Source organism: Notothenia rossii (genome assembly GCF_949606895.1).
Source record: "Notothenia rossii genome assembly, chromosome: 2".
NCBI classification, from domain to species: domain Eukaryota; kingdom Metazoa; phylum Chordata; class Actinopteri; order Perciformes; family Nototheniidae; genus Notothenia; species Notothenia rossii.
The window spans coordinates 89,285,523-89,310,221 of NC_136904.1; the positions used below are offsets into that span (position 1 = coordinate 89,285,523).

General features: G+C 40.7%; 1 protein-coding gene across 3 annotated transcripts in view; it reads left to right on the forward strand.

The window, feature by feature from the left end:
- The window catches only part of raph1a (Ras association (RalGDS/AF-6) and pleckstrin homology domains 1a), a 74,255-nt gene that overhangs the window by 35,155 nt on the left and 14,401 nt on the right, over positions 1–24,699 (forward strand). The window contains exons 3-11 of one of the 3 annotated variants that reach the window (XM_079661687.1): positions 1,799–1,936; positions 2,033–2,141; positions 2,445–2,584; positions 2,795–3,079; positions 4,149–4,304; positions 6,010–6,186; positions 12,143–12,217; positions 22,033–22,110; positions 23,549–23,623. In XM_079661687.1, coding sequence (XP_079517813.1) covers positions 1,799–1,936; positions 2,033–2,141; positions 2,445–2,584; positions 2,795–3,079; positions 4,149–4,304; positions 6,010–6,186; positions 12,143–12,217; positions 22,033–22,110; positions 23,549–23,623 — 1,233 coding nt within the window. The remainder of the gene's footprint in view (positions 1–1,798; positions 1,937–2,032; positions 2,142–2,444; positions 2,585–2,794; positions 3,080–4,148; positions 4,305–6,009; positions 6,187–12,142; positions 12,218–22,032; positions 22,111–23,548; positions 23,624–24,699) is intronic. The other 2 variants (XM_079661688.1, XM_079661689.1) reach the window with 2 other exon arrangements.

The window sequence follows — 24,699 nt, forward strand, 5'->3', positions numbered from 1 at the left end:
TCAGCCCTATCGCACGCTCACTGCTTGATAGCACGAAGGTCCGTTTACGCCGGTTGATAAACAACATCGTTATGGGGAAATGCAAGTCAGATAAGATAAGGAGGAAGGACAATCCATACTGTATATAGTCAATGTGAGGTAAAGTGTGTCGCCAAGGTAACCGGTTAAAACTCAAAGTGGCGATGGGGTCTTAAAATGTATGGAAAGGGTCTTAAAAAAGGTCTTAAGAGGTTTTACATTTGACTTCAGGATTCCTGATGTTGTATTTGTTGTAAAAGAGGTGGTCAGCTCAACTTGGATTTTATAACATATTGTAGTTACTTTTAAATATTTCCTTAAGGGACTTTTCTTAATTACTGATTTAGTTTTCAAGAATTTTACTCATTGTCTTTTATCTGTTTCTAATTATTGGCTTCACTGAATTTATCCTAACTTATATTTTTTACTTTTGTTTGTTTTTATCTATTTATTGTTCTCGCTATAAAGAACATGTTAATATGATAATATGGATGGAGTAATATCCCCATGTTGTTGCTCAGCTCTTTTTTCTGTCCCTGTCTCTTCTATAGCGCTTTTGACAAGTACTTAAAATGTCCCAAAACAACATTAACAAGAGTTACATGCCTTAATAGGTCATGTGACTTTTCAAGGATAACAGTTCAATCTGCGTCTGATTTACTAAACACAGCTGCTTTCTGTCTCTGTTAAATCCTTGCAGTCATTTCCTGATCCTGTCCATTCCTTCAATTTAATGTTAAGAGCTTTAACCAGCTGTGATCTGTAACAAACAGGCATGTATTGTTATTTATCTTTGAATTTTTATTACAGCTTTCAAATGTGTGCCAAGTAGATTTAGAAAGCCTTAAAGAGGGCTTCTTATGTGGGCGTCTGAAACCTGTGGTTGAAGTGCTTTAGGGGGTAGTTTGTCCCAGTGTTGTCAGCGTGATGTGACCTTTAAAGAGGTCATATTAGCCTCATTTTCAGGTTCATATTCAATGTGTGTTCAAAAAGCTCTTTATTGTTCTCATACTGCCTGTGCTGCAGCACCTCTTTTCACCCTCTGTCTGAAACCAGAGCCCAGTCTGCTCTGATTGGTTAACTGGCCGGCTCTGTTGTGATTGGTCAACAGCTTTGAGATGTCCCGCCCCTTAGCCACGTAGGGCTGCTCAATTAATCGTATTTCTAATCGCCATTACGATTACGGCTTGCAACAATTACGAAAACAACGTAATCGAAATACAACGATAATTTTTTTGTTATTATTATTACTTTTTTTTTTTTTTTAATTATACTTAAAGTTCAGGGAAATCAACTGTTAAAAACATACTGTTCAAAATTCAATTCTCCAATAAATGGATGTTTTCAAAGTCAATGAATAATCACATTTAATAATCGCAATTACAATTATTGACCCAAATTATCGAGATTATGATTTTTGCCATAATCGAGCAGCCATACAATCACGTACAATGTGTTGGAGAGCTAGCCGATAGAAGCGGAAGTGTAACATAGTGATGTCACTATTTTAGGGATTTTAGCCTTTGTAGACCATTTACATGCACAAAAACATATGTAACACACTACAGGAAAGGGAGCATTTCAAAAATCATAATAAGGACTCTTTAAGTAAGATATCTGAGCACTTCTCTCACGGCGTGTCATGATGGAGATGCTGTCAGAGACTCAGATATGAGGTTGGCCACTAGATGGAGCTGAAGGATCAAAGTGAAAGTGCAGAAGAAGACACTGGTGTCTCTGTTTCTTTCTGTTTTCTCATCTTCTCTCCTTCTCTCTTCAGATGGATCAGCTGTCAGACGAGGAGGTGGAGGTCAGGGAGGATGATGAAGAGGAGGACAGCGATAAGGAGGACCAGGATCTGGACAAGATGTTTGGAGCCTGGCTCGGGGAGCTGGACAAACTCACCCAGGTACACAAAGTAAGAGAGGTCCAGAGGTTAATCTGCATGGAACACATGAGATGCTGTACGGTTCGTTTATTGGGATACGAAATGTGTAATATTGTGTGTATTCAGAGTCTGGATGACGGCCGCCCGGAGGAGCCCCCCCAACAGAAAGCCCCCCTCAGACAGGAGACCAACATGGCCAACTTCTCCTACAGATTCTCTATCTACAACATCAACGGTACGACTCTTTGACCCCTTGACCCCCTGCTGTTAAACCTACAGTCTCAAGTGCAATATGCAGTTTATTTGCACTTTGTAGCTTTTTACGCCATTGTTCTTAACTATTTATTTCCCCTTCTGTGATTTATATTTACATAACATTAAAAAACATTAAAAAAAATATATAGTAAAATATAGCAGTATTTACATAGAAATAGAATGGAATAAAATATAGAATCACATTTGGCATTAATAAAAAAACAAAGAAAACAGATTTAGAGTCCCTGTGTCTCACATGCTGCTGATGTGTGTGTGTCTGCAGAGGCGTTGAATCAGGGCGAGAACGTGGACCTGGACGCTCTCATGGCCGACCTGTGCTCCATCGAACAGGAACTCAGCACCATCAACACCAAACCCAACAGCAGCGGAGGCATGGCTCGCCTCGGGCTGACCGACGCTAAGGTACACACCTTCACATATCCATAGAGAATCATCACAACATGTCTTTATCTGGTTTATTGCACAAGATGGCCCAGTCTGTGTTGTATGGTCGTCTACCAGGGGCCATAGTGGTTGTATCATATGTTTTGAGTGAGTACGAGCTGTTGTGTGAGTTTTGATTACCTGCTGATTCTCTCTGAGTCAATACAACACATCCTTGTTCCTCCCCAGGTCCGTCAGAAGCCTCCAGCAGGGCGCAGCAGGGGTCAGCAGCCAGCAGGGGGCAGTAACAGTGTTAGTGGTGGGGGGGGCAGCAGCAGTAACAGTGTTAGTGGTGGGGGGGGCAGCAGCAGTAACAGTGTGAGTGGTGGGGGGGGCAGCAGCGGGGCGAGCAGCAACAGCAGCAGCACCAGAGCGTCGCCTGCAGGCACCATCAGAGCCGCCGCCGGGCATCATGGGAGACCAGCGCTCGCCTCCAACTTCAGCCTGGACGACATCACCGCCCAGCTGGAGAAGGTGTGTGTGAGAGTTTCACTCAGATGCCCCGAATTGTCTGTCATTTGATTTAAAATGTTTGGTTTGAATATGTTTAACCGTGCAGATGTTGCTCCCTGTTGTTGGGGACATATTTTCCAAGGCCCATAACTGTGACCCAGTTTATCAGTTTGTAATGACCTCACTGAGCTCAGGCATCTGTAGCCTTGGCTGCTGTGCTCTCATTGTTGTGTCTCCCTGCTCCTGCCTGTTGGCGTCAGCTGATAGAGGTGTCGTGGTTTGATCTTGTTATGCAGCATGTTAATTATTCTCTCAGAACCAGCTAAATACCTGGGTCTGGGGTAGAGATCTTCAGAACATGTCTTGTGAATTCTCCAGCCAAAGCTCCAAATAAACCGTCATTGTTTGCCATCAAAGTTCCTGCTCTCTCCGTGTCTCTCTGAGCTTCGTCTCCGTTGCTTCAGAAGTTTCCATCACACCTATTGCTTGTAAAGCTGTTTCGATCAATTTTAGGTTTCAAAACACCGGTGTTTACTCAATAACATTCCTGACTTTCAGCATAGATAATGCAAAAAGAGAATTAAAAAATACATGCTATCAAAAACATCTGATTTGAAGAGAAAAAATGTCACTGTTGCTTATTTTTGTAATAACAACAATTAGTCCTGTTTTTCATTTTTTACTTTGCCCCCCTTTTATTTTATATCCAAAGCATTCAAAACAGACATCAAATTCAGTCAAAGTCAACTTTATTGTTAATCTCAAAATATCTTTGTACACACTGTAAGATCGAAATACTGTTTCCCACAGTCCCGAGGTATAAAATAACACATTAAAATACAAGAACACTCAATAATAATTAATAACATATATTATAAGTATTTCAGGTTTTCATGATACACATTTTTTTTTAAAGTGTGTTGAAATGATTGACGACATGATACACAAAAGACATGTCATGGTGCGGTAAAGGTTTGTCAGAAAATGTCCCTCTTACATATTTAGATGTTTAGGTGGAGGGCCTTTGACTGGATAAAATAAGACTTGAATTTTAGACCTGACCCGACCTTCATCTCCTCCTCTTCCTCAGGCGTCTCTCAGTATGGATGAAGCTGCTCTTCAGACCTCCTCTCACTCTCTAAGCTCCGCCTCCTCCTACACGTCCTCCGCCACCATGCGGCGACCCGGATCCTCTCAGCGCCAACACCGCCGCACCGGATCCGTCGGCACCGTCAGCGAACACGAGGTAACCGACGCTCTGTTACAAGTTAGGAATAAAATACAACTCAAATTCCCCAAAGATTTATGTTTGATATGTTTTTTTCAACCGTCAAAAGAAGATACAATAATTTCTAATGTTTTAGATCAGGGGTCGGCAACCCCTGGCACGCGTGCCAGCATTGGCACGCGGCACCGTAACCAGTGGCACACTAGGAATAAGTGGAATAAGTATGCAAAATATTTAAATTAATTTTCGGATCCTGAACGAGAGACCGCCGCCAGAGCTCGTCTCCCCGTTACCTGCAGAAGGAAGCCATGCACGCAACGCAGCCCCGCTCTCTTTATCTCCAGTTGACTTTCTGCCGCTTTCCTCCGTGGTGCAGTGCTGATCGTTTCACCACGGAGGAAAGCACTTCACTAATTGCAGTACCCATAAGGAGCTGTACAAATGACGCAGTTTTTGCGTGGCTGTGTATTTAGTTGAAAGCCCAGTGGCGATCTGCTCATCTCTCATCGAAATAATATGCTACAAAGGGGCGGACTGGCCATCTGTGTGTAGAACTTTCCTGTCGGCTCCCACACCGTAGTCGAGGAGGGCAGAAGCAACAAGCTTCAGGTTCAATAACCCACTTTAGCTTAAATGACTGGAGAGAAGCGAGCTCTTCTTGGGAGGCCGTTGCATTTATTTAGCTGTTCTTCTGTTTCACAAAATACATCACAGACCTCTGTTTTTCTGCTTTCCCGTTTCACTTCCAGAAACATACACACGTTCCCTCACTGTCGCTCTACCATTCACAAACACACATGCACAAGCCGCACCCCTCTCTCTCTCTCTTAAAGGGACAGCGATCTCATCTCACTCTGCATGACCCTAATATCATAACTTGTGGAGAACCACAGAACGGACGATCGTCCTTATTATTATGCCGTTTAAACAAATTATTTAAATGTGTTTGTTAAATTCGGCATCATGTAAGTTGCGCTGACAGGTCCACACACTGCTTCCCCGCAGCGAGGCTCCCCCGCCCTCCTGCTGATAGTTGACGAGCGTCAAGCTCCTCAACCGCCCCCCCCCCGTTGATAATTATCGATCGTTGGCACGCTGATAACATTTTTTTTTTTAAATGGCACTTCATATCAAAAAGGTTGCCGACCCCTGTTTTAGATATAATATGAGAGGTGGTTAAAGTAAAGATTAAACAAGTGAAATTTTTGTAATAAGAAAATAAACAACAGATTCTTTAATTCAATTTTCAATTCGAAGGTGGCAATGACATTCTTCTGACCTGAGCTCCTCCAACAATGCATATATAATAAAATACAAAATAAAAAGGAGTGCAAAAAGTCAATGTCAATAGAATATTGGATATGTACAATAACAGAATATGAAATCAAATAATGTACATTAAGACAAAATGAGATACGGTATATTGCGGTGATAACTATTCATATAAATAAGTAGATTGTAAGATGACAACAGGAATGTTTTTCGGGGCACTTAACAGAGCTCTTAGTGATAATTTGAGGACCACAGATGGAAATTAGCTATTAGCTATAATCTGGCATATTGCATCTCTTCTCTTTGCTGAGATTAATGTTTTTGTATGCATGGTCCTTCAATAAATAAAAAAAAAAAATTTAAATTAAAAAAAAAAATCATTAAATAAAAAATCATTTTCCAAATGTTTTTGAAAGCCGTTTTTAATCCTCTTTTTGCATTTCTCTTGTAGGCACGTTCGATCGTCCACTCGTCGCGCTCCTCCGTCACCTCGGCCTCGGGGGTCTCGGTGAACTCGGCCTCCTCCATGGACTCTCTGGACAGCGTGCTGTGCTCAGACGCAGACGGACAGCCTCCCTCAGTGCTACCTGCGGGGGAGGGGGCCGCTCAGGTGCATCACAACACAGAGGTACAGAGACCACAACATGAGTTTAGGATTAACCGTACGATACGATAAGACTTTAGATCAAGTCTGAGATGCATCACAGCAGCTCCACCTGTAACTTCAACATGGACTAATATCAAGACACAATACATGAACAACAAACATTTAACATATATTAGGGTATTCGTTATTCTCGCTTCCCAGGAGAGAAGCTTGAAAAGTAAGAGACCAATGGAGTCTCTGGCATGAGGTTCAAATGGGTACTTTAATTAAATGGCGCGGTAATGTTACAGACAGAAGATGGTTCTGAGGAGAGAAAGTCTGCAGCTTCCTCTCGCAGTGGCGGCCATGGAAAAGAGACCCCAAACACATTCGTTCTTCCCGCTTGCATCCCCCTTCGCTCCTCCTCTCTGGGGGCTGTGGTGACGTAGGGGGACCTCCGCCCTCGGTCTTCTGTGTCCGATATCGTGCATAACAGAGGATTCAGACATTGTACATTCAATACATAACTAAACACGCCTTTCCTCCTCATACTCTCTTTCATTACTTTTTATTTATTGCATTTTAACGGCTGTGATCGTTATTTTTAGTAATACTGGAAGTACTTTACGGCAGTTATCATTTACGGTAGCCCCGGATGTCGTCATAGCTACATACGTCTGTAAACAAAACTTATTAAAATAAACGTTACCTTCATTTAATATTCAGCAATAATAATATCTCGACGTCTATTGATGTAGTGTTAAAGTCAGTAGGTGTTGGTGTGCAACACTCTGTGTCATTTTCACTTCTACATTCACATATCTAGAAAAAGGAATATTAGCCACATGCTAAATGCTAACCGGAGATGAAGGATTTTCAGAATAAAAGCTTGGCATTAAGATTGTGTGAGAACTTCCGTTTTTTTCAGAATAAAACAGCTTTTAAACTGACGGTATTTTTAAATTTAATTATGCCATAAAACATTGATTTTAATTTCTAACACATAACAGCACAATCACTGAGAGAAGTTCAAATGCAACTTACAGAGTGGAGGAGTGATGAGGTATTTCTGTAGGCTGATCCAGAAGTGAGACATATTTTTATGATATAGAACAAAACGTTAAAATCTCCGTTAACAACATATGTCGAGCTTCTGACCAAAAACACGTTCAAAGAAACTCCAAGAAGAGATGGGGTTCAAATGCTGACTCAGATCTTGGTTTCGGACACATTTTTTTGCACTAATGTACTCCACGAAAAATAAGCACCATGTTGGAAGTCAATTAGAAAAATTCTTGAACAAGCAAATGAACATTGAGTACACTGACAGGAGATTTTCTGTCCACTCTATTTGCATCAGCGACTTCGTTTACATGCACGTTAATAGTGCATTATTATTCTCAATGCGACAATATTCCACATTTGATAGGGGTCAAGTAAAAGCATGTTCCAGATAAGGCCTTATTCTAATGTTAGAGGTAGGGTGGGTAAGAATGGAGAAACCAGCTCGAGTGCGCTAGAATTTGAAAGTATGCAGCCGAAAGAAATCTGCCCCTTCCTTCAGACTTCCTTACAGAGCCCCTCCTCCAACACACACGAACGCACACATGACCAATGAGGGCACGAGATAAATTTGTGCACAGATGGAAGGCTGACAGGCAGGTAGGCCATCCAGTTATTTTAGCCGGGCCGGCTCAGATGATTGGTCGTGCTTTTTACAGCGCCACGGCTTCCACAGATGACATGTTTTAATGGATTTTTTGTCAAAGCACTTCAGATATTCATTGCTATCGGGATGTTAAGAGCATTCCATGGAATATAACAAAAAGTGTTTCTGAAGTGAATTACCTACCAAACCTTTAAGTGATAATCTGATATTCAGGTTTGAGGAGCATTCATTGAACATGTATACAGTACATTCAGAACATGAGTTTTTACACATGGCCTTCAGCGTCTTTGAGACCAACTCTGTGCACAAACCAACTAAAGATGTCCAAAAAGAGATCGACTGACTTTTTAGGCGTTAAAAAACAGTAAAGACATGTTATTGGTTAGCAGTCCCGTTGTTTCCCTTCCCATAGCTACAGGTCGGGAACAGGTCCTCTCCAACAGAATACCTCCCTCTTGATTTTGTTATCCTGTAGGTGTGTAAGTGTTTTCTGTCTGAAGCAGTGGTTTGTGTTTGTTGGTCTTTTCCCCTCCTGCTGGCTGTTTGCGCTGCTTCAGGCTGATTCTTCGCCTCTCTTAAAATCTAAAGTGCTCAATTTGTCTGTCCTAGAATACACTGTGAAGATAAGCCTGGTCCTTATCTCCTACGAATCTCCTGCATAGTCACATGTGAACAATTTGCAACTGTGCAAGCAAGAAATTGTGCTCATAACGGAAGCAGGAGGTTTCCGAATTGAAAAGGCCTTCATTGAGCATTTTGACCTCAATCCACTTTGGTTTGTCTGACCTTAGTGGCGGCTGAGGGCATTTCAACTCCAGCCCTGCTGATGTTAATGTTTCTCAAACACAAACCCTGCTCGGAGAGAAGCAAACAGGGACACTGCTCCAAATCCATCCAGCGCTAACACACACAGCGAAGGAATGAATACAATTAGAATAATGAGCCGATGAGAGGCCAGAGTGAGTCAGCAAACCACCGAGGATGTTAAGGGAACAAGGGAAGGAGATGAACATGGAGAGAGGCTCAGAGTGACTCAGATTAAAAGAACAAACAGAGAGGAAGAGGAGGAGGGAGAATAGCAAAATAAATGGGGGGATTAGAGGATGTGTTGCCCCGAGCGACGCTCCCATGAGCCCAGCGGAGAGTGAGCCCAACCTCACTCTGTGTCTATTAAGGGCACGAGAACTAGCATGAACTGTTTGGAGTACGTTTAAATTGTCAGAAGAGTGATGTCTTAGGATGTGATGAGTTTTGGGGCCACAATGGAGGGCTATTACACAATTTGCCTTTCAACATAAAACCAAGGAACGAGAGATGAAGAGACCAAACGTCACTGATGTGATTCAACCATGTCTCTCACAACAATACATTCAATTCAATTAAAGTGCTTTCCCGAATACGTTTAGAGAGCTATTTTTTATAGACTCACAAAACTACTTGGGTGTATTTTCATAAAGGTCATGGTTTTTGCTTCTGGTGTTTACATTTTCCGATTAATCTGATACTGAATTAGACTCGTTTGACTGGACAGAAGATGTAACATTACAGTCTGGATCTGTATCACAGTCAGATCCACATGCACACAGTAACACGTGCACACACACTTATGTCGCTGTTCAGATCTTAGCCAAAGGGAAAAGGTGTGTGTGTGTGTGTGTGTGTGTGTGTGTGTGTGTGTGTGTGTGTGTGTGTGTGTGTGTGTGTGTGTGTGTGTGTGTGTGTGTGTGTGTGTGTGTGTGTGTGTGTGTGTGTGTGTGTGTGTGTGTGTGTGTGTGTGTGTGTGTGTGTGTGTGTGTGTGTGTGTGTGTGTGTGTGTGTGTGTGTGTGTGTGTGTGTGTGTGTGTGTGTGTGTGTGTGTGTGTGTGTGTGTGTGTGTGTGTGTGTGTGTGTGTGTGTGTGGGGGGGGGGGGGGTGGGTGGGTGGGTGGGTGACCTAAATATTATTTTTTAATCTGTGGTTATCACAAGAGAGAACTAATGCTTTCTATAAAATGGTTTTGAGTGATTGAAACACACACGGTCATGAGATTAAAATAGATAAGATCATTAACATATTAATATATTTAAAATGTATATCTCTATCAATATCATTTAAATCAGATTTCAACACTATCTCTCATTCGAACAACATTAGATCATATTAAATAAAATGGTTGTATAGTCTGTCCAGTTGAAGGATCATTTTATTCCAAAACGACAATACAAAAATATTTAAATAATAATAATCAGATCAGAAAAGCTAAATGGAATTGTACCAAGGTTGTCTGACATTAAATGAAAAATATTTCTGCCTCTTGACCACCCTCTCCTTTAATCTCCTTAACTCTCCTTAACTCTCCTTATCTCTCCTTTACTCTCCTTTAATCTCCTTTACTCTCCTTAACTCTCCTTATCTCTCCTATACTCTCCTTAACTCTCCTTATCTCTCCTTAACTCTCCTTATCTCTCCTTTAATCTCCTTTACTCTCCTTTACTCTCCTTATCTCTCCTCTAATCTCCTTTACTCTCCTTAACTCTCGTTATCTCTCCTTTACTCTCCTTTACTTTCCTTATCTCTCCTTTAATCTCCCGTACTCTCCTTTACTCTCCTTTACTCTCCTTTACTCTCCTTAACTCTCCTTTACTCTCCTTAACTCTCGTTATCTCTCCTTTACTCTCCTTTACTTTCCTTATCTCTCCTTTAATCTCCCGAACTCTCCTTTACTCTCCTTTACTCTCCTTTACTCTCCTTAACTATCCTTATCTCTCCTTTAATCTCCTTTACTCTCCTTTACTCTCCTTTACTCTCCTTTACTCTCCTTATCTCTCCTTTACTCTCCTTTACTCTCCTTTACTCTCCTTATCTCTCCTTTACTCTCCTTTACTCTCCTATACTCTCCTTAAATCTCCTTATCTCTCCTTTACTCTCCTTTACTCTCCTTATCTCTCCTTTACTCTCCTTTACTCTCCTATACTCTCCTTTACTCTCCTTATCTCTCCTTTACTCTCCTTTACTCTCCTTATCTCTCCTTTACTCTCCTGTACTCTCCTTTACTCTCCTTAACTTTCCTTATCTCTCCTTTACTCTCCTGTACTCTCCTTTACTCTCCTTAACTCTCCTTATCTCTCCTTAAATCTCCTTTACTCTCCTATACTCTCCTTAACTCTCCTTAACTCTCCTTAACTCTCCTTTACTCTCCTTTACTCTCCTTATCTCTCCTTAACTCTCCTTTACTCTCCTTAACTCTCCTTTACTCTCCTTTACTCTCCTTATCTCTCCTTAACTCTCCTTTACTCTCCTTATCTCTCCTTTACTCTCCTTATCTCTCCTTAACTCTCCTTTACTCTCCTTAACTCTCCTTAACTCTCCTTAACTCTCCTTTACTCTCCTTTACTCTCCTTATCTCTCCTTTACTCTCCTGTACTCTCCTTTACTCTCCTTAACTTTCCTTATCTCTCCTTTACTCTCCTGTACTCTCCTTTACTCTCCTTAACTCTCCTTATCTCTCCTTAAATCTCCTTTACTCTCCTTTACTCTCCTTAACTCTCCTTAATTCTCCTTATCTCTCCTTATCTCCAGTAAACCAGTAGACCCAGTCTGTATGATCCCAGTGAGTGAGTGAGACCACCCTCAGAGGGAGGCAGAGTCACTGCACTGAGGCTTGTGCATGTGTGTGGGATTACATAAAGCCCACTGAGCCACAGATTGGTCCCATGCCTGTGGAATTCACATTGTCAGAAAATAAAAGTTATATAACCAATAATTCAGTAAATAAATAAATAGAAATCTGTCTGGTTTCCGGCTGCGTGGAGTCAACACACTGTCCTTTCCTTCTACATCGGTAACACCTCAAGTAGTGCTAGATCTAATTTCTATTTGAATTATTTAACCTTTATTGTTCACAGAAATGGGGCTCGATGGTAGAGGTCCTTAAAATCCTTGGAAATGTTACATTTTGGGAAAGAATCTGTTCTAAAAGTAGCCATTGAACATTCTTGAAATTATATGTTGTGCAAGAACAGACATTGATGTTCTTTTGATGTTTGTTTTCTGTTATATACTGAACAGCCTGCTAGTTATTTCTATAAAAATGACAAACATACTCGTATTAAACCCTGTTGAGTCCTTGAATTTGAGGGAATTGGGCCTTGAAAGTCTGAGACCGTCCGTGGATGTGTTGCTAAAGAAGGAACCGTATATCCTGACTTTGATTTGTTTACTATGTGCTGCTTGATTTCACAGGTTTCTGTCTCTGCTTCCTCACCACACAGCTTTCTGCTAAACTGCCACCTCCAGCCAATCACACAGCAGATTAACTCACCAGGACTCTCTCTGCCTCTCTCTTTAAAGCACTCCTATCTGGACAGGGAAACCTCTCTGATTCTGAGAAACATAGCAGGGAAGCCCTCCCACCTGCTGACCAAGGTGACGCCTGCTCCTCTCCTCTCGCATCCTCTGCTTGCTTTGGTAGTCGTTGCATGCTAACTCCTTTTCTTTGCCCCTCCCTCGCAGTGTGTGTGTGTGTGTTAGTGTGGGTTAGTGTGTGTGTTCATGTAATGCTCTGTGCTGTGACGTGTCCTGTTGGGCTGCAGTATGTTAGTGTATAATCCCAAAGCCTTACAGAGGCTGCATGCAGAATGAGAAAACTCTTACTTTTGAGATAAGCTATACCAGTATCCTGATAAAAATTATATATTTACAGCGCTTTTCAAGAAACTCAGACACTTTACAGAGTAAAGATTCATAAAAACATGATTAAAATAACACACTTAAAGTATATGAAACACAACATTAATTACAGATTAAAAGCAGAAAAGACACATTTTGATTTGGGATTTGAACATGGTGAGATTGTTGCAGTCCTATATTGTACGGTGACTTAAACAACCAATCATTTAATTTGGCTGGTTGTGATTTAAAAATAAAACCGGTGAATAACATAATAGTGATAACGGTGTAAAAAAAGACAAAGATGTAACTTTAAAATGCCTTCTGTGGAGCAAAGTAAGTCCTTAGCCTTAAAAAAGGGCAACATTTGGTAATAAATATCTTAATATGATCTTTTATTTTCTTTCTAGAAAAAAAAGTGTATTTGTTTTTAAATAATTCATCGAAAGGCTTGTACGTTGTTTGCAGCATTGCTGAGGCCATGTTTTCCTAGGAAGCATTAAGCATTTTCTAAGAGTACGGACTGGCATGATATAGACCTTTACTGATTCCATGTGAAGTGTGTGTGTGTGTGTGTGTGTGTGTGTGTGTGTGTGTGTGTGTGTGTGTGTGTGTGTGTGTGTGTGTGTGTGTGTGTGTGTGTGTGTGTGTGTGTGTGTGTGTGTGTGTGTGTGTGTGTGTGTGTGTGTGTGTGTGTGTGTGTGTGTGTGTGTGTGTGTGTGTGTGTGTGTGTGTGTGTGTGTGTGTGTGTGTGTGTGTGTGTGTGTGTGATGTGTAATATGTTCCAGTGGCTGACAGTCTTACAAGTATGCAATCACACAGGATTCATTGAAATAGATCAGAAACGGGTTTCACTCATGAGAATAAAACCTATTTAAAGGGGACCTATCATGCAAAATGCACTTTTTGATGTCTTTCATACATAAACATGTGTCCCCGGTGAGTCAGGGAACTCACGCAGCGTCAGAAAATAAAACCCTCTCTATTTTCCTCCGTACCCAAATCTCTAAAAACGGGGAACAACGGAGCTGATCCAGATTTGCGTCCGATATGACGTAATATCTGAAATGTGGACCCACGGCCCTATCAGAAACGTTGCTATCAGAAACAATGCCCGACTGTTTTGGACGTAATATGGTCTGTGTTTACATTAGCATCGCTAACACTCAGAGCTAACCTGTACTGGAGAGCATGTGTGTGAAGAAGCAGGAAGTAAAAAGGAACTCACCTTGTGGTATAACCGGCAAGAGAGAAAGCCTTTGAGCTCCATACTGTTTCAGAAATAATCCTTGATAATCCATGATATGGCGTTTCATCACGGCAGCATTTAGTTTAGACAGTCGCTGCCGGGTCCCGCATGAGCTCAGACCCCTACTTTTTTTTTTATACTTTTTTTTTTCTTTTAAAGCTATATACCCAAAATCAGCACTTTTGAAACAGGAAGTGAAATAGAGGGATATTAGGCATGGCTAGAATGGGAGATCTGTTTGGTATTTTGAGCAAAACACTTCATAGACATGTTTTTTATATATTTTTATATATCTGAGACCTATGCTATTGCCTAAACATAGCATGATAGGTGACCTTTAAGTTTAGTTTGGGAGTACTGCTAGATTTGTGACATGTTCTCTGTCATACATGAAGCTTTAACAGCCTCTAATTGGACACCTGACTGTTTTATAATTATTGAACATTAAATGCCACTTAAAGCTGATAAAAAATAATCATGATTTGTTTTTAAATCCTGTGTGATCATGCTGTAAGACTGATTCAACAACACGGTGTAATGACATGTTTGGGTACAATATTAATAATATAGTCATGATGATGTTGGAATTTCTTATGAAACCAATAAGAGGTAAGTGAGACAGTCAGCGCTTCTGTGTCTGCTTCTATCTGCTCAAATCAGTCAACATATATGATAGCAGCAGTAACGTTGCACGATTGTATTCAACTCAACAAAAAGAAATCCATCCAAACATCAACCTTGGAGAATATTTGGGAAACGTTTGCCGTGTTCTTTAAGGGGTCTCCAAATATCACAGTAATCAGTGTTAAGAAGAAATCTGTTTGTCACACTTGAAATGGTTTGGTTTGTTTGAAAGTGAGGATATGCTTGGATGAGTCTTGCTGTTCTGAATGTGTATCTTCATGGTTGATTGCACTTATTGATTGTTGATAAACTACCTTTGGTTTTCGGCAGTGATGTGCTCTTTTAATGTTGCCATATTTTACACCAAAGACAAACTGGAACACATGTGGACAGCTTTTTCCTGTTAAAATCAATCACAAATATACAAATGATATGTTTCTAGTTAGAGTTATTAGACATACTCACTGCTTCTTAGCCTCTGCTTTCTGTGATGAGAAACAATGGTTGCGGTCGGATAGTTTAAAAATCAGCTCCTAAGTTCTAACCCTATCTCCTATTCCTTGACCTCTGAGTAAAACGCCACGGGGTTAAGGGATAGTGGATAGGAGAATTCAAAAGGACTTAGGAGAAGAGACTGCGGTACTTTAGAGAATCCGAATGCACTTTCACTATCCGACGTGTTTATGATGCGCCAGCGGACGTCACTGCTGCACCGTAACTTTCATGATATAACTTCTCCGTCATAATCGTTTGTTTCCGTGAACGGCCGACTGTTGTGTGACGGCAAATGCTGCGGCTGCAAGGCATTGTGGGGCAGCATTTTCTCCTCTCCTTTCGGTTAGGGTTAGGGAGGTCCAGCGGTTCCTCAGCTAAAGGAGGTTATAAAGGAAGTTTGAAACCTCCTTTCCTTTCATTCAAGAGAATTCGAACAGCACTTATCATGGCCGCCACTGAGGGACTTCAGGGTCATTTCACTCCGTTAGGAAAGTTCCTAAGCTAAATGGACTATTCGATTTCAGCCAATGACTCCTAGTCCATGATGCTTTTTATATCTGGGCCTAAAGGGGGCGTAACGTTAACTGTCAAACCATAATGCTTGATACCAATGCATTCTTCTATTTCACAGAAGTCGTTGAGTTAAAGTCTAGTGTGTGTAATTTGTAGTTTTTTATCGAGCAGCTTTGTTTTGTCCCTCTTGGTAATTAGCATTTGGAGCTGATCCAGTTGCAGTAATGGAGCTTAGCGGATGAGCCTGATGCTAGCTAACACTAATCAATGCAGATAATGGGACTAGCTGCTACTGTACATTTGTTTGTGTTGTCGTTTTACCCAGATCAGCAGGCTGGTGGAGATCAGCCGTTACCAAGCTCTGGTTGTAAAAGCTCAGAAAGACCGAATCACATTAGCACATTTTGTGCTAGGAGGTTTAATGTAAAAAAAGTCAAGTGCTTAAACCAGGGGTGTCAAACTCAAGGCCCGGGGGCCAAATCCGGCCCGCGACCTAATTTGATGTGGCCCGCAAGAGCTTGCAAAGAATATAATATACAATACAATTGGTGTAATTGTTGAATATTTACTTTCAATTATTTGCTCTAGACTTCTGCTTTCAGACGTAGTTATTTAAGAAGTTATTACCAGAACTGATAATAATCCAATGCAGGGCCCGGCCAACAATGTAATATAATAAAAATTTTAATATATATTATACATTTACATATGTATATTTATATATAACTAAAATTACAACCGGCCCTTTGAGTGCAACCATAATGCTGATGTGGCCCGGGATGACATTGAGTTTGACACCCCTGGAAACCATCTTAAAAAAAATAAAAAGTTCAGTTTACCATCAGATAAGACAAAGATAACCAGGGAATGCTTATAATTAATTTAACAAATAATTCATTTATCGTCGAATTAGCTTCAATTTAAAGGTTATTTGTGTGTGTTTTTTTCTGTTTGAAGGTTGTCAAATACTGACTTTCATTCAGACAGTATGTATATACTGTATATATTCAGTTCATCAAGGGAGGCGTGTAGCGTAGTGGACTAGTGCGTTGGTGTTAGGATCAGGTTCAAACCCCACTGAGGTCAACATGTCATTGTGTCCCTGGGCAAGACACTTCACCCCACATTGCTACTATGGGGATTGCCCACAGTACTGAGTATGTAAGTTGCTTTGGATAAAAGCGTCTAACATGTGACATTTAATTTAATCAATGCCACCACTATTCATTTAAGTTTGCATTGTTGCTGCCATACTACATGATGTCAGTGGTGGAATGTAATCACATAATCAAATACAAATTATATAAATGGAAATACAAAAGGAAATAAGGATTGGGAGTCCCGTGCCCACTCCAATACTTAACGACAACATTGACACCACATCAACATTTTCTTACTTGTATTAGCTATTGATACACATCTGTATATCATTATATTCTATAATAATATTATACTGTTAAAATTGCCTTCCTGCACTTCAAGTACTTTTACTTTAAGTACATGAAGCCGATTATACTTCTCTCCCTCTAGTATAGTATATTTTGAATTCAGGACTTTCCCTTATTATGGGGTATTTTTGGACCATAGTAATTTGACTTGTACTTAAGTAAAGGGTCTGGGCACTTCTTCCACCTCTCATATTCAACATGGACGCTCTTAAAAAGTTGCTCTTGATAATGTGTGTCTGTAATATTCTCTGCTGCTCTTAAGCTAAAGCTGTAGGCTTCTTAATGGCTGAGGGCAATGTTTCATTTGTGTGTGTGTGGGCATTAGATGGAGAGTTAGTAAGAAGGGCTTTATTCTGATTGGATCAGCAATGTCATGATTTGATTGGATGATAAAGCAGATGAGGCCCTTTGATTGGATGTTAGAGGAATGTGCCAGATCTGCAGGGATAATCTTCTTTGGTGCAGAGAGAGAGAGAGAAGTGATTCCCCGTAGCATTATGTATACAAACACGTGTTCACACACACACACACACACACACACACACACACACACACACACACACACACACACACACACACACGCTGGCAGGCAGGCAGGCAATGGGCTGTCTTGTTTAGTTGGGCTTTAGATGTCTTTATAACGGCAGCAAACAGATGGACAAATCTGCTCCAAGTCCTCCACACTTTATCAGCCTGTGGAGATAAACATATCGACCTAAACCTTAGAGAGTCAGATTATATGATTATATATCTCATAAATATATATATAATCTAACATCCCTGAATTATCACATTCGACTTTCTCACTATAGCAATGTGTTTGACCTATTTTTAGTAATAGCAACATATGATGACACATATATAATGACATCATTCAAGGCCTACTGGGTCTAAATTAAGTAAATGTAGTCAGATTAATATTATATTAATAAAATCAATGTATCTTCTAGCAGCTGATGTTGGTTTTAAATCCAGATTTAACTGCAGTAAAGGAAGCTAAGGAAACCACTCTCCTCATCTTAAAGTGTTTCCTAAATGAGCCTTAACTGAGACTTGGAATAAAATGCCCTAAAAAAAAACGAGATTTGTTTTTTAAATTGTCGTCCCAGATTAGGAAACAGGCCTCGAGATTACAAGCTACGGGGCCGGTCTAATTCCTGCAGCAGTGATTAGGCTGAGGGTGTAATTATTTCCCCTCGTGCACTTGGCTTTTACAGAACAGATGTGCGCAAATACATTTTTTATACTGTAGTCTGTATTGCATGTAAGGCTGCTTGCATGCAATACTATAGTATGTATGTAGCATATTCTTTCTGTGTCACTGTTACACTGCCTCAGCAATAAATGCAGTCCATACACACACACACACACACACACACACACACACACACACACACACACACACACACACACACACACACACACACTGATGGCCCACTTCTGCTGCCTCTCTATAAGAAGCATCAGTCCGCTCTGGTTTCATGAGGGACACATTCCGTATGACTTCAAAGGCAGCTGGATGGTTCCTCGGCAGAATCTAATTTTGTAATGTAGGTCATCTGAATTTCTATGAGACGCAGAGAAAACGTTTATCCTGCAAGATGGAGATGACGACAGTGGTGGGAGGGAAAGAAAAACCCTGACGTCTGTGTTGGGAGGCAGGATAAGAAAACTGCAAAAGAACGTGATAAGGTCTTAGGGAAACTGAGGACTGTTATATCCAAATGCAAATTGATGCCAGTAAAAACAGATTTAAGATCAATGGATTGAATGAATGGATTATCAGATGGTTTCAATGTTTTCTGAAAAGATAGTGGGATTATTTAAGTGAAAGAAAAACCCTTAAAAGTATTCATGTAATCTTGGTACCATTTACATCACACCATCATTAATAATTAAACAGTATTTTAAATTAAAGATGCTTGTGTAGTATTAAGATATACAAACGAAACGCAGTTATGCAGATGACGTTTCATATTATATTTAAATTCAAATTGGAGACAAAAATGGGTGTAATCTATCCTTTAAAAGGAAAATTAATCAACTGTCCGATGGCTTAACTATTGCCAACATGATTAACTATATTATAAATAACACACCGAGTTGCTTTGCTTAGCATTAGAGTAACAGCTTACCAGAATTTGATATCATTTTAAGAAGCACATCTTGTTCTGAAATTAAGTATTGGATAATAATAATAAGATGAGTTTGTCTCTTTGAAGTGAATCTTATTTTAAATGTCATGATAACCTCTATGATGATGACGATGATGATGATGATGATGATGATGATGATGATGATGATGATGATTATAGCTGACAGTGTGTCCGTTATCATTAAAATGTGAATTGACGTAAAACAGAATAATGCAATATGACAGGGGTTACCAAATGCCTTGGCTACCTCTGATTCACGTTGGAACAATCTAACACTAAAAAGATAATTTATTCATAGTTATTTTTCAAAAGTTACACCTTAGTTTAAATGATCAACATGATATATTTGATCATTTGTCAAATTGAGTCCTTTATTCTACATTTACTCTTATATTGATTAAAGCCCGTTTAATGTGCATAACGAATACTTAACTAGCGTCTAATTCAATTGTCCCCGCTACATTTGTTTTGTATTTTTGTGACTAAGTATATTATCAGTCTTGCACTGTATCCTGCTTTAACATCAGAAATGATGCTTTTCCCCCTGTCTTTTAAACTTCTCCCATTATAATTGCTAACAGCCACAGTAACAATATACAGGGTTCGTACGGTCATTAAAAACCTGGAAAAGTCATTGAAATTCAAAACGCTAATTCCAGGCCCTGGAAAAGTCATGGAAAAGTAACTAAAGTTGCATCAAATATAATTTATATTTTATGTAAATGGCATTTAACTGACGAGGTATTTTGCTGGTGAGAGATTTGAGTTGCTTTAGCGTGTAGAAGCTAGTAAGCCTATTTGATTTGTTTTAGATTAGGCACAACATGTTTCATATGCAGACCTTATTTTCCTGTTCCATGTTCAAATAAACCATTTTCAGTGGAACGCTGAGAGAGTCATTTCAAGGCATGCACCACTAATGCTAAACATTTGTTAAGTCTATTATAATTCTATACCTAATGAGTGATTCAAATATATTCTTTAAAATGATATTCTGACATATTTTTATGTTTTCCTATTCACTTCTTATTTCAGTACATTGGATAAAACTGCTTTTAATGTAAATCCTCAGGCGTTGATCCTGACCAACAAAACATAGGCTGGTCATTATGAAGCTGTTTAAGAGCTTAAAGTGTGTGTGTGTGTGTGTGTGTGTGTGTGTGTGTGTGTGTGTGTGTGTGTGTGTGTGTGTGTGTGTGTGTGTGTGTGTGTGTGTGTGTGTGTGTGTGTGTGTGTGTGTGTGTGTGTGTGTGTGTGTGTGTGTGTGTGTGTGTGTGTGTGTGTGTGTGTGTGTGTGTGTGTGTGTGTGTGTGTGTGTGTGTGTGTGTGTGTGTGTGTGTGTGTGTGTGTGTGTGTGTGTGTGTGTGTGTGTGTGTGTGTGTGTGTGTGTGTGCGCACATCTGGGGATTTTAGTGGGGGCCGATAAGGAGATTGTCTGCTAATCTCCTCTTCGTCGTCCCCCATCATCTTCATTTCATTCTGCCCTTTTGCTCATACACAATACGGATCTGTGTGTGTGTGTGTGTGTGTGTGTGTGTGTGTGTGTGATCTGACTGGCTAAAGTGGAACACCTCTGTTAGGGCATTCAGAGACATTGTGAAGTGACTGGAAAAATCCCTAAAATTGCCTTCAGAGACCGGGTGTTTGAGTAAAAAGACAGCGAGGGAATTACGGAGTGGGAGATGAGGGCAAAACAAAGAGCAAAGCTGAGGAGTGTGTGTGTGTGTGTGTGTGTTGCATTGAGAGTGAGAGACACTGAGAGGAGGGGGCATGAGAGCCTGAGATAAAGAGGCCTCTGCATGTAAGTTGGTACAGCAAAAAAATAAAACAAACACCCCTCCCCCACCAGCGTCCATCTCCACCTCTCTCTCTCTCCTCTCATTCGCTGCTCTCGCTCGGACAGGCAGGATGTGACCGCAGAAGGTAGCATCCTTCAAAGCCAGTCAGAGCTGCAGCGCTAACCAGGCGTCCCTGTCTGACCACTGAGGAAATCTGACTGTGGATAACTAACCCTGCCAACAGATTTATTACAAATCTTCCTCTCTTTCTACTCTTGTTTTTGTTGCTTGTGGATGTTGTGTTAGCGCCTGCACTCGGCTCAGCTGGATTTAAGACTCTCGAACACTTCCTTCATGCATCCTTCTGCTGTTTGTTTTCCTCACAGCTGACTTTCTTGGCTCTATTGAAGGTTGACAAGTCGGGTGTTGACTTTCTCACAGCGCTATCTTCTAGTGTGTGTGTGTGTGTGTGTGTGTGTGTGTGTGTGTGTGTGTGTGTGTGTGTGTGTGTGTGTGTGTGTGTGTGTGTGTGTGTGTGTGTGTGTGTGTGTGTGTGTGTGTGTGTGTGTGTGTGTGTGTGTGTGTGTGTGTGTGTGTGTGTGTGTGTGTGTGTGTGTGTGTGTGTGTGTGTGTGTGTGTGTGTGTGTGTGTGTGTGTGTGTGTGTGTGTGTGTGTGTGTGTGTGTGTGTGTGTGTGTGTGTTTTCACAAACGTTGGATTATCCTTCAGAGAGAGAATACCACCTTGTAGCATCCGAGGAATAACCCAATCCCATTCCCCTGTGAGCACAATAATACCGGCATGATGATGATGAAGATGATGATGAAGAGGAGGAGAATCATGTTTTGCACTCAGGTCCAAACATGATGTTTCCTCTCTGTTGATGGGACTAACTTTGGGACGTGGAATAGTCTGCTTTTACATCGGTTTGCTTTCGCTCTTCATTCATTACATGATACACATCCATCTGTAAGAAGAGGCCTAAGGAAGCAGGAGTAAAAGGAGTAAAAGGAGTAAAAGGAGTAAAAGGAGTAAAAGGAACTACTTGGAATACTATGAGACCTTTGTTCAAACTCGTCCGATAGAAAATGGGATTTTTTACACACTTATTTTGTAGATTTTATTTCTAAGCAGACACAGAAGTATTGGTTGTTTTGAGGGAAATCAACAAAGAAATCGTAATGAATGCCTGTTGGAGACCTCAGGTAGGTTGGGCATGTTGTGCCTCTTTAACCCGGCGTGCAGGAATGTGTCTGTCAATACTGTTTTACCGGTGTCATCAATGTGTGTGTGTGTGTGTGTGTGTACAGGAGGAGCAGGCTGCCAAGCTGAAGGCAGATAACATCCGGGTCGCTCTGGAGAAGATCAAGGAGGCGCAGGTTAAAAAGGTGAGTCTGGTGTGAACATCTGCACACAAGAGAAAAACGTGTGTGTGTGTGTGTGTGTGTGTGTGTGTGTGTGTGTGTGTGTGTGTGTGTGTGTGTGTGTGTGTGTGTGTGTGTGTGTGTGTGTGTGTGTGTGTGTGTGTGTGTGTGTGTGTGTGTGTGTGTGTGTGTGTGTGTGTGTGTGTGTGTGTGTGTGTGTGTGTGTGTGTGTGTGTGTGTGTGTGTGTGTGTGTGTGTGTGTGTGTGTGTGTGTGTGTGTGTGTGTGACTGTATGCATGTGCTGGTGTCTGGCGCGTGTCCAGCGGACTCCGTTTTCTGGGTCAGTGTGAGTCCACATGAAAAGCTCTGGTCAATAACAGCTGGGGTCAACACACACACACACACACACACACACACACACACACACACACACACACACACACACACACACACATTGAGCACTCAGCATAATGACCACTGCAAGTTAAGTCCCAATCCCACATAGAGAGAGAGAGAGAGAGTGGGGGGGGATTAACAACCTGGATTTATTACACACTGAGACAGACCACCCGCTACCTGACTGAACATCTGTTTGATGATCCAAAACAAATCCCTAAAAAAAGTGACAGTGGGTCTCTCTGCGCATGCACACACACACACACACACACACACACACACACACACACACACATACACACACACACACACACACACACACACACACACACACACACTTGATGAAATATCAATTAGACACTGGCTCATTTTGTGGTTTGTTGTTTAGTTGTGCAGAAAGAAACTGGATATTGGCTTTTACATTACAATGGCACACTTAATTGAACAATGTTTCAAATACACCAGAAAAAGGCACATCAAATCGGTGTTCATTAAAGGAATTCAAACTAAGGGCATGGTTGACAAACAAAAAAATACATAAAAGAACCAAAAATCCAAAGAAAAGTGATCAATCAGGAATCAAGTTGTGTAGAAAACTGTTTTTTTACATAAGTGCATTTTACGTATAGTTTTTTTATTTTTTGTATAATAATATATAAAAAAACATCTACACATGCATACCTGTAAGTATGGTCCTTTAAAAAATAAAAATAACTTATTCAGTGTGATATAACTGTATACTTAAGCCTCTAGCTTGTTATTTTAGATACTTGTGGTGTGTATTAGTACTGGGACATATCATTATGTATTATTACTTCCTTACTGGAAAAGCAAAACTGGTTCAGTACTTCCTTCTCTCAGGAGACATCTGGAGTTTGTTTCTGGATTATTCAAAGTCATGTAGTTTAAATATTTCATGATGTACTCTCAGTACAACAAAATGCTATTATGTTGTCAACTGAACAACTGGATTATTGGTGCAACCAATCAGGATCATGAATTTAACATGACTTGTTTTATCCAACGATGAAGATAATAACCTTCTGTCCTTTCTCTCTCTTCATAGTTGGTGATTCGTGTTCATCTGTCAGACGAGAGCTCGAAGACGATGATGGTGGACGAGAGACAGACAGTCAGACAGGTAAACATCGCTTAGAGATGTCCCGCCCCTTAGCCTGTCACGTACAATGTGTTGGAGCGCTAGCCAATAGAAGCGCTAGTGTTCCAAAAAAGGAGTTCAATAGAGAGCCACAGTGACGCGTCCTAAAACCCGGAAGTGAACTCCTTTCGGTTCCTTGGTTATGGCTAGAAAGGATCCGTCTTGTGTAAAACTCTCGCGAGAGTTTGGCTGAATGTCACGTGGCTGAATGTTTACGTTTGGCAGGCTGCCTTTCAGTTACGATCGTTAACATCAGTGGGCCACAGCAAATGATGGTGAGAAGCTAAACTATCTATTAATTATGTCAATTACAGGGAGTGTGATTGTTGAAATAGGGTGTTAGCGGTCTTGCTGGTGTTCAGAGAAGAATGACAACACTGTAGATCACCAACACTATGGTTTATTTTTTATTCACAGGCAAGTCAACGTTGTCGCAGTAAAAGTCCCAAGATAGCTCCTGGTGCAATAAAATGTTCCCTTGCACTGTTTTACTATTATGTCTGATGTTTCTCTATTAATATTGCTGCTGCATTAATGTGTATGTTGCATCATGTTACTGCTGTAGATGTGTTTCCGAGCCGCTCCAATTACAACGAGAACGTGACGTCATATTTACACTAGACGGATCCTTTCTAGTCATAACCCAGTTCCTTCCCCAAAAATGCAATTTCTCCATAGGATTTTGGAAAATAGCTGGAAATAAGGTCTGTGGTTGAGACACATTGAAGAGACGGATCACGTTTTGTTCAGCCGGATAATCTCCACATGTCTACCCTACTTTTATAATTTTCTAATCATAAATCTAGTCGCCAGAAGCAAAATGCTAACGTTATGCTATAAAGGAACTACAGCAGGGTCGCTGCTTCAACGTCACGCCGACTTAAGATCGATATTCAGAACTACAGACTCTAAATGGTACGAGTTGAAGCGTTTGTTTGAACAGTCTGCAGGAGGCAGGGACTTGCTTTCAAGCAGAGCACGGGGAAAACAAACTTAGAGTGTTTACGTGTTCGGTGTAATGACGTACAACGGCCTCGATAACTTCTGTAGTCCTATTC